The 15,323-nt window shown below is 44.6% G+C and overlaps 1 protein-coding gene across 2 annotated transcripts in view; it reads left to right on the forward strand.

The window, feature by feature from the left end:
* The window catches only part of HOMER3 (homer scaffold protein 3), a 124,988-nt gene that overhangs the window by 49,015 nt on the left and 60,650 nt on the right, over positions 1-15,323 (forward strand). The window contains exon 2 of one of the 2 annotated variants that reach the window (XM_066604547.1): positions 3,932-4,111. The exons of the other annotated variant lie outside the window; for it this stretch is intronic. Coding sequence (XP_066460644.1) covers positions 4,092-4,111 — 20 coding nt within the window. The 5' untranslated portion in view covers positions 3,932-4,091. The remainder of the gene's footprint in view (positions 1-3,931; positions 4,112-15,323) is intronic. 2 annotated transcript variants of the gene reach the window in all.

The raw sequence follows: 15,323 nt of genomic DNA on the forward strand, positions 1-15,323 counted from the left end.
GCCTGACGGAAGTTTCCCCAGCGACATCTCACAATATGCAGCAGCCTCTCTGACCCCGGATGGCCGCTCCAGCGACAAAACATGAGAAAGATGGCCTTGCAGGACCTGAGAAGTAAGTACCACTGCAGCCCATTGGGTTGAGGGGGCGTCACCACCTTGTCAATCTTGACTCCACCAGGAATTCCTGGTGGCGTCAGGATACACTAATACCCCTGCTTCCATCTCTCTGTACCACACCCTGACCAGCAGTATGGAGGACATTATACAGCAGTACTGAGCATTCTAGTTATGGATCCAGCACAGAGGTGAAACACTTACTAGAGCATGCAGCAGCATCTCTATGTGAGACTCTCCGCCTCTTTCTCAATTTCTGCAGCTGCTTCATCTTTTCCCTTCCCTCCTCCACTACATAGAGGATATCTCATAGATAGATAGCTGTAGCTTGATCTTTTAGTGAAGATGAAAATCCATCTCTTCTCTGGAGATAGGGTTTATCAGTGAGAATTTAGAGTGAGTGATCAGTTATGTAAGTCTGATAAGTGGAGAGGGAGTTTTTTTTTTCCTGGACGATTTGATGTATCTTTTGTTTAGTCTCAGATTACAAGGTGCGTGTGGTGATGGTCTTTGTTGGCAGTGATTTTTTTTTCTTTTATTTATTTATATATTATTTATTTTTTCTGTTCTTTTTTATTGCTTTATTTTATTCTGTAATTTTTTAAAACTTTTTTTTTGTAACTATTTTTTCTTAATTTATATATATGCCACCATAACATCATATAAGACCTTCAGGAGTCATTCACATTGTCTTTTTTTTTTTAAATTCCATACTTTTCCACTGTAACTGGGATGTCCATAGGAGACGCATCCATTGGCGCCCTATTTACAGGGAAAAACATCCCTTGGTATTGAGAGTAGTCACTGGCAGGACTGATCTAGGTCTGGTAGGACCCTGCAGCTCTGCTGTAGCAAGGGGCACCCAATGGTCACGTGAACGCTGGGTCGAATAGCGAAAGGAACACTTTCGCATTTATTGAGTGCTATGTAACCTGTAAAGGAGAAAGCAGAAGTGGTTTAAAACCAATTCTGCCTTCTCCTCTGGGTCCTCGGAAGTGTTTAACAGCCGAGGACCCGACCTGCTCCAGCTAGATTGCAGGAGCACAGGCTTTAATCCCATATTTTTACTATCAGCAGGGGGTTAAAGCCCAGGGCCAAGCACCGTAAATTTACTGTGCTTGGTCCTTAAGGGGTTAAATAGAAGGCACACAGCAGCAACTAGGGGCCAATCCAGCCCCCTGGTGTCTTTGTAAATCCTGTTGTAGGCAAGAAGGAAAATAGACGCAAAGCCCGGCCAGGGTCCGGATCATGAGATGAGTAAACAATTAGTTCTTTATTCCTCCATTTAAAATGATAACCAGCAACGTTTCGACCCGTCCAATGGGTCTTTATCAAGCTTGATAAAGACCCAGACCCATTGGACGGGCCGAACATCGCTGATTATCATTTTAAATGGAGGAATAAAGAATTTATTTTTTACTCATCTCAATGCTGCCTGGACTACACATTTCTTAAGGGGTTAAGTCTGAAGTACAGGCACAAGTTAACATGTTACTTCTAAAATATACCCATTACTAGTATAACATACCTGCTGTATATGATTTTTCTAGTAAAATGAGAAGTGAGCAAGTAAACTGCTTACTAGCTGAACAGCCGGTCAGACTCACACATGGAGCTGACAGTCAAGTCCAGCAGTAATTAAATACTTGATATACTTGATGAGTAGGCTGATGTGGTGACCTTTGGTCTAATACCGCCTTCATGTAGGGTCCTCTCCATGATACTGCAAATGGCTCAGAGGATTCTGATCTGCAGGTAGATCTCATTGAAACAAACATATGTCTAAACAACTTGTCACGTCGGATTCCTCTTCTGTGGGGTGTATTGATAATTATGTGAAATGTACATCTTCTGTTCTCATAGATGTGGGGTCACTTGACCTGAAAAACTAAGCAACCAAGTTATTACTTAAACAACTTTTTATATGCTAATACTGAATTACTTAAAGGGGTTGTCCCGCGCCGAAACGGGGTTTTTTTTTTTTTTTCAACCCCCCCCCCCCCCCCCCCCGTTCGGCGCGAGACAACCCCGATGCAGGGACTTAAAAAAAAAACCGCTCAGCGCTTACCTGAATCCCCGCGCTCCGGTGACTTCTATACTTACCGGTATCTTCTTCCTCCGTGGACCGCAGCTCTTCTGTGCAGTCCATTGCCGATTCCAGCCTCCTGATTGGCTGGAATCGGCACATGACGGGGCGGAGCTACACGGAGCCCCATTCAGAAAAGCAGAAGACCCGGACTGCGCAAGCGCGTCTAATTTGGCCATTAGACGGCGAAAATTAGACGGCAACCATGGAGACGAGGACGCCAGCAGCGGAGCAGGTAAGTGAAAAACTTTTTATAACTTCTGTATGGCTCATAATTAATGCACAATGTACATTACAAAGTGCATTAATATGGCCATACAGAAGTGTATAGACCCACTTGCTGCCGCGGGACAACCCCTTTAAGTACTGCTGGGAATCAGAGAGAAAGCCTGCGAGTCCTCCTTCCCGCGCACACACAGTGATTGGCATCTGGTGTGCAGGTAGAGTTGTCAGACAGCAGAGGGTGGGTAGGGGAAGCAGGACTCACAGGCTTTTTCTCCGAGTTCCTGCATTTAAACAACTTTTTACATCTAATTACTGAATGAAATCCTAGAATGCTATATATCTCTGGCTTAGAGTCCCCGCACGCTCCTATGCTTTCCTGAGATAGGCCGCCTGCAGTCGGCCGGGTTGGATCCCGCTGCGAGGATGCGGTGCCATGCCCCTGTAGAAGCCTGCGGCTTACCCGCTTCCGGCGTCTCCTCTCAGCGCTGTGTGCCGGATTCCAGACAGCCGGCGCATGCGCAGAGAGGAGCCGGCATGTCACTACTGACATTTCTGTGCGGGCCTCTGCGAGACCTGCACAGAAATAGAACATGCCGTGATTTGTTTTCCGCGTGTGTTTTCACGGAGACAGATGGCGGCTGTGTGCATAGGATTGCGTTTTGCAATGTAATCCTATGCAGGTGGGCACGGGCGAAATTCTGTGGGAAGTCCCGCTGCAAAATTTCCGCCCGTGTGCAGGAGACCATAGAGTAGCATTGGACATCACACTGACATGTACTGCATTGTTAGCGCACATGTCATTGCGTATTTGCTGATTGCCGCACAGCTGTCTCATGCGGGCGGCACACAGCGAATTACGCTTGCGTGAAGCCCACCTTATACTGCTATATTTGACATCTATCTAGTGCCTGGCTTTCCTACTGTTTGTAGTTTGGACACCTTGGGACAGCACCTTTCTACAATAATTTCATGTTAAATGTATGAAGCGGATTGCATTTTGGTTCACAAATACGAAGTATATGTCAGAAAAACTATCTTGGTTTTCAAGACACGCTGTGACTGACTTCCAAAAGTTTTCACAAACTTTTTCATGCAGAACCTGTTGCAGTTCAGTAGCAACGCTGCATTTCTTAAGAAATAGCCGGTGTCTTGGGGAATACAATGCACTACCCTGTATCACTGTACCAACATGCCAAGCGATATTACAAAACATTCCCCGTGGACTCTTGTAGAACAGGGTATGTTTATAATGTATATATAATGTATATAGCTGAGCTACAGAACCGTTGACCATTGTATCCTCATGTCTGACGAACTAATTGTAGTAAGTGTTCATACTTCTATATTTACAACATCAACCCTATTAGATGGATATGCGTCCTATAATTAACTTCCTAACACGTGTGCTGATATTAATAGAACATATGAAGTCTGCCCTAATTATAGAAGTCGAGGGCTTCCTATTGTTTAGCCTAGACAAGTGACATCTGCTTCCTATCTCTTCAGGAAATGAATACTTTGGGCTCTGAGAAGGCCAGACATTACCCTTGTGGAGCCTAAGGAAGGAGCTATTGTAACATATGCTGGTTCACATCTGTCAAGAAAACCGTGACCTCTTTCTTATTTTCTACCTTGTCATTCTTCTTCCACAATCTTTACTTCACAAATGTCTTCAACTACTAACAGGTATGGTTTTCTCTTCAGTCCTTCATTCTTTACCTATACAGCAGTATTGATCCTTACTAATTTCTTAACATGATACTACAATTCATTGTTCTTTCTGATAACAGCTCTCACTTCTTTGTTGAAGAACAAAGCCTTGGCTGGTCTGAAGTATAAAATGACATATACCATATTTTGTAGACTATAAGGTGCACCTGGTTTGGGAAAAAAGGGAAGAATATTTTATAGTAATGAAAAGCCAAGACAAAAAAGGGATACAGTGAATGTTTGGAGGCCCCCAAATGGAGATATCGCTGTAGAAGCCACAACATGACTATTATTGTAGCATCCGGACTCTTATGGTTATAAAGACAACAGTGGATATAAAGCTGTGTAGGTCCATCTCTTACATATATCGTAATTCCAGTAATCATGGCTGTGTAATGGGCCGAACAAAACTCTTGAATTCAATAGTTTTAATTTGCACTAGCGTTATTCTGTTTAGTTAAAACTACGTGCGACAAAGATAGGGCAGGACATATCTTCCCGCAGTTTTTTTCTAAACTCGAACTCTATGACACAGGGTTTGAGTGGCCCAATAAAAAAGAAAGCAAAAAACCCCAGGTCATGCTCGACTACGCTCCGTAGCGGCAGGCATAGGTGCGCAGACACCCATGTGTTTTTACCCTTATCAGTATAATTCTGACACTGTGGTCCCTCCTGGAGTACGTGGAGCGCAGTCCCACTGTGTCCTGTAGCATACAGGTTAATTGCTTAATTAAGAGGGACCTTTAAAGCTTATCCCGCTATATTAAGCAAGCACCCCATAGCAAAGTGTGACTGCCATTTTTTCTAACCTGACAGCTGGACAAGGAGAAGGGATTTAATGAGCTTGAAAGGGCAGCCTCCATGATTATCCCCTAACTGCCCATGACAGGAAGTCATGGGTCAGAGGAGGGATACTGTCCAGGGCTGCTCAACTGCTCCAATCAGTGATTGTATACATCAGGTACGTCAAATTATTAACGAATTAGTGCCATAGCATGAGGAAAGGGGCAGGCAGCCACTACAGACATCACAAGAAGACAGACTTCAGACTATAAGACGCAGAGACTTTTTGGTATAACATTTTTTTCTTGCTGAGAAAGTGCGTCCTATAGTCCAAAAATACGATATGTAAAGTAAAAGAGGTTTATATATCTCACCTAGTTTGTTGAAAAGGGTGAGATAAAAACTCCAGAAAAGCGAGGTTTCTTTTTTTTTACTTGGCGTGGATTTTTATGGAATGGTGAGTAGGTTAGTAGTGGTCAGTGCAGATTAGGTCAGAGAGAAAGACATGTGGGAAGTTTACTGCTTGGATGTTATGGCTTATATAGCTAATGTATAAGTGAGGAAACCCGTTGTTGTGTAGTTAGAGCACAGATGGGCAGGTACTTATTTTCTGTTTCATTACAGTATATGATTTAAGTGTCTGTACAAATTTGCTTTACTTTGTTAGACAAAATAAAGCAAAATTTGTACAATTTTTAATCCATAAAGACTTTGAAGAGTCATTGCCAACCATACCCCCACATGTATGGATCCTGACCACATAAATACAAATATATTACAGCCCCAATTGTAGTACGAGTGTAAAGCTCACAAAATACACTAACTTTGTGATAAATAAATGTAAAATGAGGGAAGACAGAGAAACTGACCCTAAATCCTCAGACATGAGAGGTCCCCACCACAAGCGGGGTGCTTGCCCTGATGAGAATGACCCCATATCAGGAACCTATTAGCGGGGTTGTTGATCCCAAATTTTGATCCAGGGTTTACCCTAGCTGCCATTATGGAGCCAGAAAGGATTTTTTCCCCTCCAAATGAGCCTTCCTCTGGACCAACAAGGAGGTTGAAACAAGCTGAACTAGATGGATATTGTCTTCGTTCAGCCTAACATACTGTTACCTGGGGCAACCCTAACTTTCCCTAGATGGTGACAGGGAATTGTGGCAAAGGTTAGATGGCACACAATATGATACCAGCAGTGTACAGGGCAATGACGTACAAACACCTCAGATGAAGAAATAATAAGTAGATATGTAGTCAGAAGCAGAATCCACTAATTGGACCAGAACACCTTCAGACAGAAGAATAACCAGCACCCTCTGCAAGGAGGGGTCAGCTTAAATACCTTTAGAGCAAAACTGACTGGCTGACTGGGTTTTCAATCATCCCAGCAGCTCATTAATAGAGATGAGCGAACGTGCTCGTTTAGGACAATTACTCGAACTAGCATCGCTTTTTTCGAGTAACTGCCTACTCGGGCGAAAAGATTCGGGGGGTGAGCGGGGGTTGCGGGGGGGGGGGTGGGAGGGAGAGAGAGCTCCCCCTCTTCTCCCCTGCTACCTCCCGCTCCACTCTGCCACCCCCTGGCGCCCACTGAATCTTTTCGCCCGAGTAGGCAGTTACTCAAAAAAAGTGATGCTAGTTCGAGTAATTGTCCTAAACGAGTACGTTCACTCATCTCTACTCATTAACTAAACAACTCCCAGAAAGTTACTGATTGGCTGACTGGGATGGCCATCAGCGAGCCAGCTCTTCAGCTAAACAGCAGAAGGAAGATGTTTAACCCTTGACGTCGTGACATCTGATCTGTTATAGCAGCAGAACAATAGAAGTAACAGTGGTCCTGGGTCATTGTATGACCTGATGACTCCCATTGGCTATAATAGGGTCTGTCAGGTTTTGTTTATGGTGTTTTACAAAAAAAAAAAGTCTGCAACAAATACTCTGAATAGAACCTCTGATGCAGATGGGAAGAAGACCTTAAGGAATGTTAGGCTGTCTTCACATTTCAGTGAAGAGCCTCTGTCCAGGGTTTCTGTCATAAATGCCGGAAAAAATAGGGCAGCATGGTGAGCCGTTCCTTCAGTACAATGATGGGCACCATGACAGAAATCCAATGGAATTCATTATAGACAAGTGGAAACGTCAAGCACTGCAGGTGTATCACTGTCATCCAGCCCAGCGCTATCACTCACACTAGTAAGTAGGCTGGGCGGCTCTCGGCATGAGTCGCGTTAGTCGATTTCTTACATTAAAGCCGCTTTCACAGTTTTTATGCAGGAGTGGGTCCAAAATAGGGAAGACATGCAAATGTTTCCATTATACTTTCTCTCCACTCCTGGTTTTGGAACTGAACATAAAAACTGTCATTTTCTTGCGTGCTTTTTTTCACGCAATATCACTGCATTTTTTGCAAGTGTCAATGGGACTTTGTAATGTTAAAAAACGCACGTGAAAAACACTCGTGTGCAGGGGCCCTTAAGGCTACATTCACACGGGTGACAAACTCAGACTGATATTGCGATTGCCATTGTACGATTTTCACAGCGGTGGAAAGCGTTTTTGATTAAAAATCACATCGCTTCTGTGAAATTGTGATTCTCACAAGCATGAAGGATTGCACTTGCATGTACATCGTATAATATGCAATGTTTTTGCAGGTCTCATTGAAAACAATGGGAGAAACAAGTTTTTACGGAACACCCAGGGATGGAACACACTGCGATTTATTTTCCCCTAGCAGCAGAAAAAAATCTTTTGTGTGAATGAATCTATTCAAAAGAATGGATTTCATATTCGTGCGAGTTTTGTGCATATTGCACCCTCACGGCAAGAAGTGAACCAACGAGATGGCTGGTTAGGTTCAGTAATGTGATACATCGTGCGAAGGTGCAGAACAAGGGAGAAATCATAAGCCGGTTATGGGGCTTATTGAGATTGCTATTAGTAGTAAATTGAGGTGCTGTATGTGTTCAGGAGTCATGGAGAGTGCCATGCCCGGCTAATGATGTCCTCTTCCTGCAGCGCGCCTGACCAGCATCTCATTACATGCTGGGAAATGAACCTTTCTTGTAGGGCTGGGAAAGGGTATGTTCATGTCGGCAGCCAACATGGAGTTTATATGCGTATTCCACTTCTAAAACAATGCCAGAAATCCACAGCTAAGCCATGTGTCTCTGCTGTGTATTTAGCCATGGATGAACATGCGGATTTAACCCTGTCAAGGGACTACTCAGTGTTAAATAACGTACAAAAACTTTAATAAAATATAATAAAGTTTAAAAAAAATGTAAACCAGTAGAGAAATAAAAAATAGGCAACACCATGTTGGTAATAACCGTAATAACCAGTACTATAAAAATATCACTTATCCCGCAAGGTGAATGGCATAAAAAATTTTTTTTTTTTTTTAAATGCCAGAATTGCTCTATTTTTTTCATCCGTCTCTTAAAAACAAAAATAGCGATCAAAAAGTCAAAAGTACTTCAAAATTCTACCAATAGAAACTAAAACTGATCTCACGATAGACACTTAGTGAAGAATAAAGTGTTACGGGTCGTGGAATGCAGCGACGCCAGTCTAAAAAGGAGCTTACTGGGACATAACAAAAGTTAAACAGATTCAGAATGAAGAAAAGTTGAATGTTCACCTACCCCATCGGCTCCCCGTCCAGCGCCTGACACGCAGAATGTAGAAAAAGTGGCAGTCACGTGCCGTTCATTGTGCACCGCTTAGCCAATCACAGGCCTCAGTGGCGATTCTTCTATGGCTGAAGGCTGTGAGTGGCTGCCACTTCTTCCGTGTTCCATGTGGCGGGTCTGCAGCCCTAGACGGGAAGCTGCTGAGATAGACGGATATTCAAATTTTCTTAATTTTAAGCTCATCTACCTTTTTTTTATGTCCAGGAAAACCCTTTTTAACTGAGTTTTATTAATAATAATAACAATAATAATAATCTTTATTTGTATAGTGCAAACATATTCTGCAGCACTTACAAAGACGGGGAATACAGAAAGACAAAAGTACAAGAATTACAGAACCACGGTTACATATAGTAATCAATTGAAGGAAACAGTAGGGGTGAGGGTCCTGCTCCAACGAGCTTATATACTACAAGAAATGGGATGATAAAGAAGGTAAAGGGCTGGAGATGTGCACAGTATGGCAAGGTGGAGAGTGACGGATACTATACACATAAACAATGGTCAGACATTTAGCCGTGTGACTGCAGAAACGGTATGGCTGCAGGGGCAGTTGATGGTTGTGAGCACGGATTGCAGTTAGTAGGTCAGGGAGCATGTTATCAGAGGGGTTTGGTTTAGGAGATATGGTATGCCTTCCTGAAGAGGTACGTTTTTAGAGCAGGCCTGAAGTTTTGTGAGTCCTGGATTGCCCGGATAGCCTTTGGTAGTGCGTTCCAGAGGACTGGTGCTGCTCTGGAGAAGTCTTGGAGGTGGGAATGAGAGGTTCAAATTAAAGGGGCACTCAGTCTGATTTCCTTAACAGAGTGGAGGGCAGAGACTGGGTAATGGATTGAGATGAGGGAGGCAATGTAGGGCGGCGTGGTGCTGTGGATGAGGGTAGTGAGTTGAAATTGTATTCTGTATTTGACGGGCAGCCAGTGCAGTGACTGGAACATGGCAGAGGCGTCCAAGTAGCGACTGGACAAGAAGATGAGTCTGGCTGCCGCATTCAGGATGGATTGGAGGGGGTAGAGTCTGGTGCAGGGGAGGCCGATCAGCAACGAGTTGCAATAATCGAGCCGAGAGTGGATGAGGGCAACAGTGAGAAAAGGGGTGGATTCTTGCGATGTTCTTGAGATGCAGCTGACATGTTCAGGCCAGAGATTGGATGTAGGGGGTAAAGAAGAGGTCAGCGTTAAATATGACCTCAAGGCAGCGGGCGTGCCGTCTGGTAGTAATGGAGGTCCCACGCACTGAGATGGAGATGTCAGGAGGAGGTTGGTTAGTAGAGGGTGGAAACGCCAGTAGGTCCGTTTTAGAGAGGTTTAGTTTTAGGTAGAGAGAGGACATAGTGTTAGAGACAGCGGACAGACAGTCGGTGATGTTTTGGAAGAAATGTGCAGAGATGTCATGGGAAGAGGTGTATAACTGGGTGTCGTCAGTGGGGAGGTGGTATTGGAGGCCAAATCTCCTGGTGGTTTGTCCAATAGGGGCTGTGTAGATGGAGAAGAGGAGCGGGCCAAGGACCGAGCCCTGGGGGATCCCAACAGCAAGGGGAAGAGGAGGGGAGGTAGAGCCAGCAAAGGAGATGCTGAAGAAGCGGTCAGAGAGATAGGAGGAGAACCAGGAGTGAGCAGTGTCCTTTAGACCGATGGAGTGAAGCATACTGAGGAGGAGTTTGTGGTCAACAGGGTCAATTGCTGCGGAGAGGTCGAGGAGGATCAGTAGGGAGTAGTGATGAGCGAGTATACTCGCTAAGGGCAATTGCTCGAGCAAGCATTGCCCTTAGCGAGTACCTGCCCGCTCAAGACAAAAGATTCGGGTGCCGGCAGCGGGCAGGGTGCTGCGGGGGAGAGCGGGGAGGAACGGAGGGGAGATCTCTCTCTCCCTCTCTCCCCCCCGCTCCCCCCTGCTGACTGCTGCTACTCACCGCTCCCCCGCGCCGGCACCCGAACATTTTGTCTCGAGCAGGCAGGTATTCGCTAAGGGCAATGCTCGCTCGAGCAATTGCCCTTAGGCAGTATACTCGCTCATCTCTAGTAGGGAGTAATCGCCCCTCGATTTGGCTGTCAGGAGGTCGTTTGGCACCCTTGTAAGAGCAGTTTCTGTCGAGTGTAGGGGGTGTTTCAGTATTTTTTGCAGTTCATTTTGCCAAAAAAAAGGAAAGAAAATCATGATTAAAACTGACAATTGTCCATAAGTTTAAAAAATTGTGATTTTAATTTTTGACCAAACCCCCAGCCCTTCCCTCAGGTACCGTGCCTTGGCCTTGTGTAGCACCAACTGCCAGACAACTGAGACTACTTCCACGAGGAATGGCTTAGAGACCCCAATTGGAGGGCTGAAAGGTGAAAACTAGAGTTCTTCAACTCTTCGTCCAGATCTACTGCTAATCCAAATAAGTGTGCGGCAAAGCGGGTCCACAAGCAGCTTTCTGACTGGAAAGGCGGGAGCTGAACATACAGCAGACAATTACCATTTTTTTCTTGTTTATTTCTAGGTGAAGCTCTATGTATTAACCCCTTCAGTGGCAGGTTTATTATTACCATGTCAGCGTAGCAAGTCCCAGAGATTTTCTTGAGGTAATTCGAAGTGGCAAACCTGTACAGTGGCACAATAACTGTGTGTCCTGGCCAGCATTTCAGCACTAGAGCTGTCCACAGAAATCTTCCGGGGTTTAACTGCATGATCAGTGCAGCAAGCCCCAGAGATTTTCTGAGGATGCCACTAAAGGGGTTAAGACATGTAAAAAGTTTTAGGTGAGCAAAAGTGAATTACTACATCTTTGTTAAAAACACTTGCTTTATCTATTATTGTATAACTCAGAGACTGCAGAGGAATTCTGTTCCCTCCGTTTTTTTATTCACTGCCTGTTGTCTTAAAGGGGTTGTCCAGTTACTTTTTGAAATCTAAATGGCAGCTGTATGTCTTAAATTAACAAATTCAGTAATACTTACCCATCCTCAGTCCCAGTGATCCAGCGTTGCAGCTCTGCAGTTCTCCCAGCATGTTTTGACAGTGGAAGTCAGGTGGCTGCTGCCTGCCAATCAGTTCTCCTGGCAGCAGCACTCGCATCCAGGATGCCAGGGGTTCTGAATAGTGATGCTGCAGCCTCTGATTGGCAACGGTCACCTGACTTCCGCTGTCAGAGACCAGCGTGGCTGCGGCTCTGGAACGTTGGGGCCGAGGATGCGTAAGTACTGCTTGTTTAGTTATTTTACCACATCAGCACCTGACATTAACATTTCAAAAAGTAGCCAGACAGCACCCTTAAGGACCAGACACTTTTTTGGGGATTTTACCCATGTGGTGGTTCTACTGACCTATTTTTTTTTTCTTCCGCTACCAAAATTATTTTTGCTGCGTTTTTTCCCGTGACACATAGGGCAATTTTTTAAAATCTTTTTTCACTGACTTTTTTTTCATTTTTTTTTGTTAGGGCTCTTGCACACTGGTGGTAGATTTTCATGTGATGGTGAAGTAAAACCAATGATTTTCAGAGGTTTAATTCACATTTGCGAAGTGTTCACTCACTCCAAGTTGCGATAAAAAAATCTGCTATATCGCCCAATGTTTTAAATGGGGCCGGCAGCAGCAGTGCCGGCCCCATTGAAATCAATAGAAGAAGATCGCAAAAGAGCTTTGGAATCCCCCACAGTGAGGAGAGAGAGGGGGATGGAGCCACAGGGGACCTCTTACATATCTTCCCATATTTGAAAAGATGGGGGCGGGGCTAGAGGGTTTTCCCATGGCTTCCCCGAGAGTGGAGGGGGCCAGATCCCTCTAGCCCTGTCTCCTTACTTGGATAGAGAAGAATCACTATGAGAACCCCTCCTACCCTGCCCCGCCCCTCATTGGTTTCAATATCATGCTCGCATTGCAGGAAAATCTATCGCCAGTGTGGAAGAGCCCTTATAGTTCTTTATTTTTAAAATTAGTATATTTATGCTAAAATAAAGTACATGAATGGGTTCTTAATTTTGTTTTGGATGTTTTGATATATAATATGTATAGTTTTGGATTACAGGGCGCATGCAGCGCTGGTTTTGGTTGATGTTGGCGGTGGGTCATTTTCTTTTTTATGTATTTATTTTTATTTTATTCTGTAAATTCTTCTTTACTTATTTTAGTAACAATTCTTTTGTATCATCTATGTCCCCATGATGTCATATAAGACCTCTGGGGGTCATTCACATTGCTATTTTTTCCTATTACACACTTTTCCATAGCAACTGGGGCATCCATAGGAACCGCTTCCATAGGAGTCCAAGTTACAGGGAAAACGTCCCCTGTAGTGACAGTAGTCACTTGCAGAGCTGATCTGGGTCTGCTAGGACCCTGCAGCTTTTCTGTAACAGGGAACACCCGGCAGTCACATGATTGCCGGGTCGCATAGTGGAAGTAATACTCTTTAGTAAATAGCGCTCATTGAGCACTGTACAGCCTGGAAATGAGAAGTGGTTAAAAACTGTTTCCCCCTTCTCCTCCGAGTCCTTGGCTGTGCCTGACAGCCGAAGACTAGACTTGCTCTTGCTTGATTGCAGAGGCTTTAATCCCATGCTGTAATTCTGCTCTCGGCCGGGATTAAGGCCCAGGACCAAGTTATGTATATTTAACGTGTTTGGTCCCTAAGGGGTTAAATAATCATATTAAATAATATAAATTGCAGCCTGTTGGATGGTTAAAATGTAACAAGCAATTCAGCATTTCAGATTACTTTGTTTTCCTGGAATATACAGTTTTGCACTTCACAGCTAGAAGAAGTAATATTCCTCCCTGACCCAGGCATAATTAACCAGGGAGGATCTGTGTCTCACTTGGACTTTCTCCAAGACCCAATTAAGAAAAGCTTTGGTTTGGGTCAGATTAATCAGCCGTCTCTTCATTTGGGTCACATAATGCAGAGGTAAAAATCTTGATGCACCACACCCTCCAGAAAAAAACAGGCTAATTGGAAAGTGAGCAATTAGTAGAACAATATACTTTAATAGATTACCTCTGATTCTTCTAGGCTTCTTCTAAGCCCCCCTTTTACATACTGAGCATCTGCCCATTATAACGCACATCAATCAAGAAATAGCATTTTAGTTCGCACTCCTTCCTAGCGTTAACATGCAGCAGACGATTGCTAGTATTGTGAGGAACGATTGTACGTCCCCCTACAGATAGCACTTATCGGCAGCAGTACCCCCTGCTTACACCGGGGAGTGTACTGCCGATGAGTGAGCATTATGTCTGTAAGACTGCCTGCAGGCGCCCCTGCAGGGACTTGTGCGGCTCTCACCTGCTCCTGCGTCTCCGGCTCTCTGATGTGCCAGCTGCCGTCCAGCCGGCGCATGCGCAGAGCGGAGCCAGCGGTTTGGGAGGGACATTTCTGTGCGGACCCCTGCGAGACCCACACAGAAATAGAGCATGCCGTAATTTGTTTGTCCACGTGTGATTTCTCTAATGCAATCCTATGGCAGCTTCCACGGGCGGAAATTTTGTGGGAAAGCCCACCGCGGAATTTCCGCCCGTGTGCAGGGGGCCTAAGAAAGATGCCATTCGTCAGCCGATCATGGACACATGAGCTGATGAACAAGCAAAGCAACATTTGCATGAACCTTCATGTCTGATTATCTGCCCATGTAAAGGGTCTTAAAGAGACATTTGCATCTTAGCATTCCCACAGGATAGGGGATAAATTGCTGATTGTGGGTGTGTGACCACTGGGCCCCCCACCAAACCTGAGGTATCACCCCCAAGGAGTCCTGAACTATTTGACAGCTTTGGTCGTGCATGCGTGCTACTGTTCTATTAAATGCAATAGAACTTGCCAGAGAGAAACGAGTTTAGACATTCGGCATTCTCCAGCGGCCTATTCATTCGGGATTGGTGGGAATTCCAGCCATTGATCTGTTCCAGTCATTGTCCCCCACTGATCTGCAAGTTATCCCCTATCCTGTGAGATGGGTATACACCCTTTGACTTTCATTTGTGATGCACCTGACTAACCAAAATATTTTTCATATTTTGTCATATTGTTAACTTAACTCATTATGTGAGACTCAGTTTTGCACTTTTAATATATCTCATTACGGGAAGTGGCATCTTCCTCACCTTCCAGCTGTCTGTGGATCCCTTTACCTACCTGCAGGCTCAGAGTACTTAGAGTAATGCACTAAATACAATGGAGGGAGGAATGGGGGTGTTGTAGTAGGTAAAGAGAACATGGTGGGGGGGCAACGGATTAGTCTGAGCACACACTGCAACCATCCCGCTGCACACAACATGAGCGGCTTTCCTTATGTTTGCAGAAAATTTCTCTTGATTGAGAAATAACTTTCTCTAAGGAGAAAGCAAAATAATTAGGGCATAATGCTCCCTGCTGAAGCAGTCACCATGATGCACATGTATGCTTGACTTCCACTCAAGGAGAGAATTTCATGTCTCTAGTCATGTGACTTGGTCAAGTATATATGCTAGATTCAGAGGTTGGCCTAATGGCTAAGGAGGGCCAAAGCACCTTTTTCTTCATAGGCAAATAGTTTACTGTAAATTGCATGTCATGGGGATGGTATATATTTGGGCACTGCAGTCCGAGAAGTTTAATGGTCACTGTACTTTCAACAAACTTTGCATAAGGCCTAATGTCCACGGGCGAATTTGAATTGCGGAATCTGACACATGGGCGTCCACAACTGAATTAAAGCATTCGGATTTGATTTGAGGATCTTTGGGTG

Source organism: Eleutherodactylus coqui, chromosome 5, assembly GCF_035609145.1.
Source record: "Eleutherodactylus coqui strain aEleCoq1 chromosome 5, aEleCoq1.hap1, whole genome shotgun sequence".
Taxonomy (NCBI): domain Eukaryota; kingdom Metazoa; phylum Chordata; class Amphibia; order Anura; family Eleutherodactylidae; genus Eleutherodactylus; species Eleutherodactylus coqui.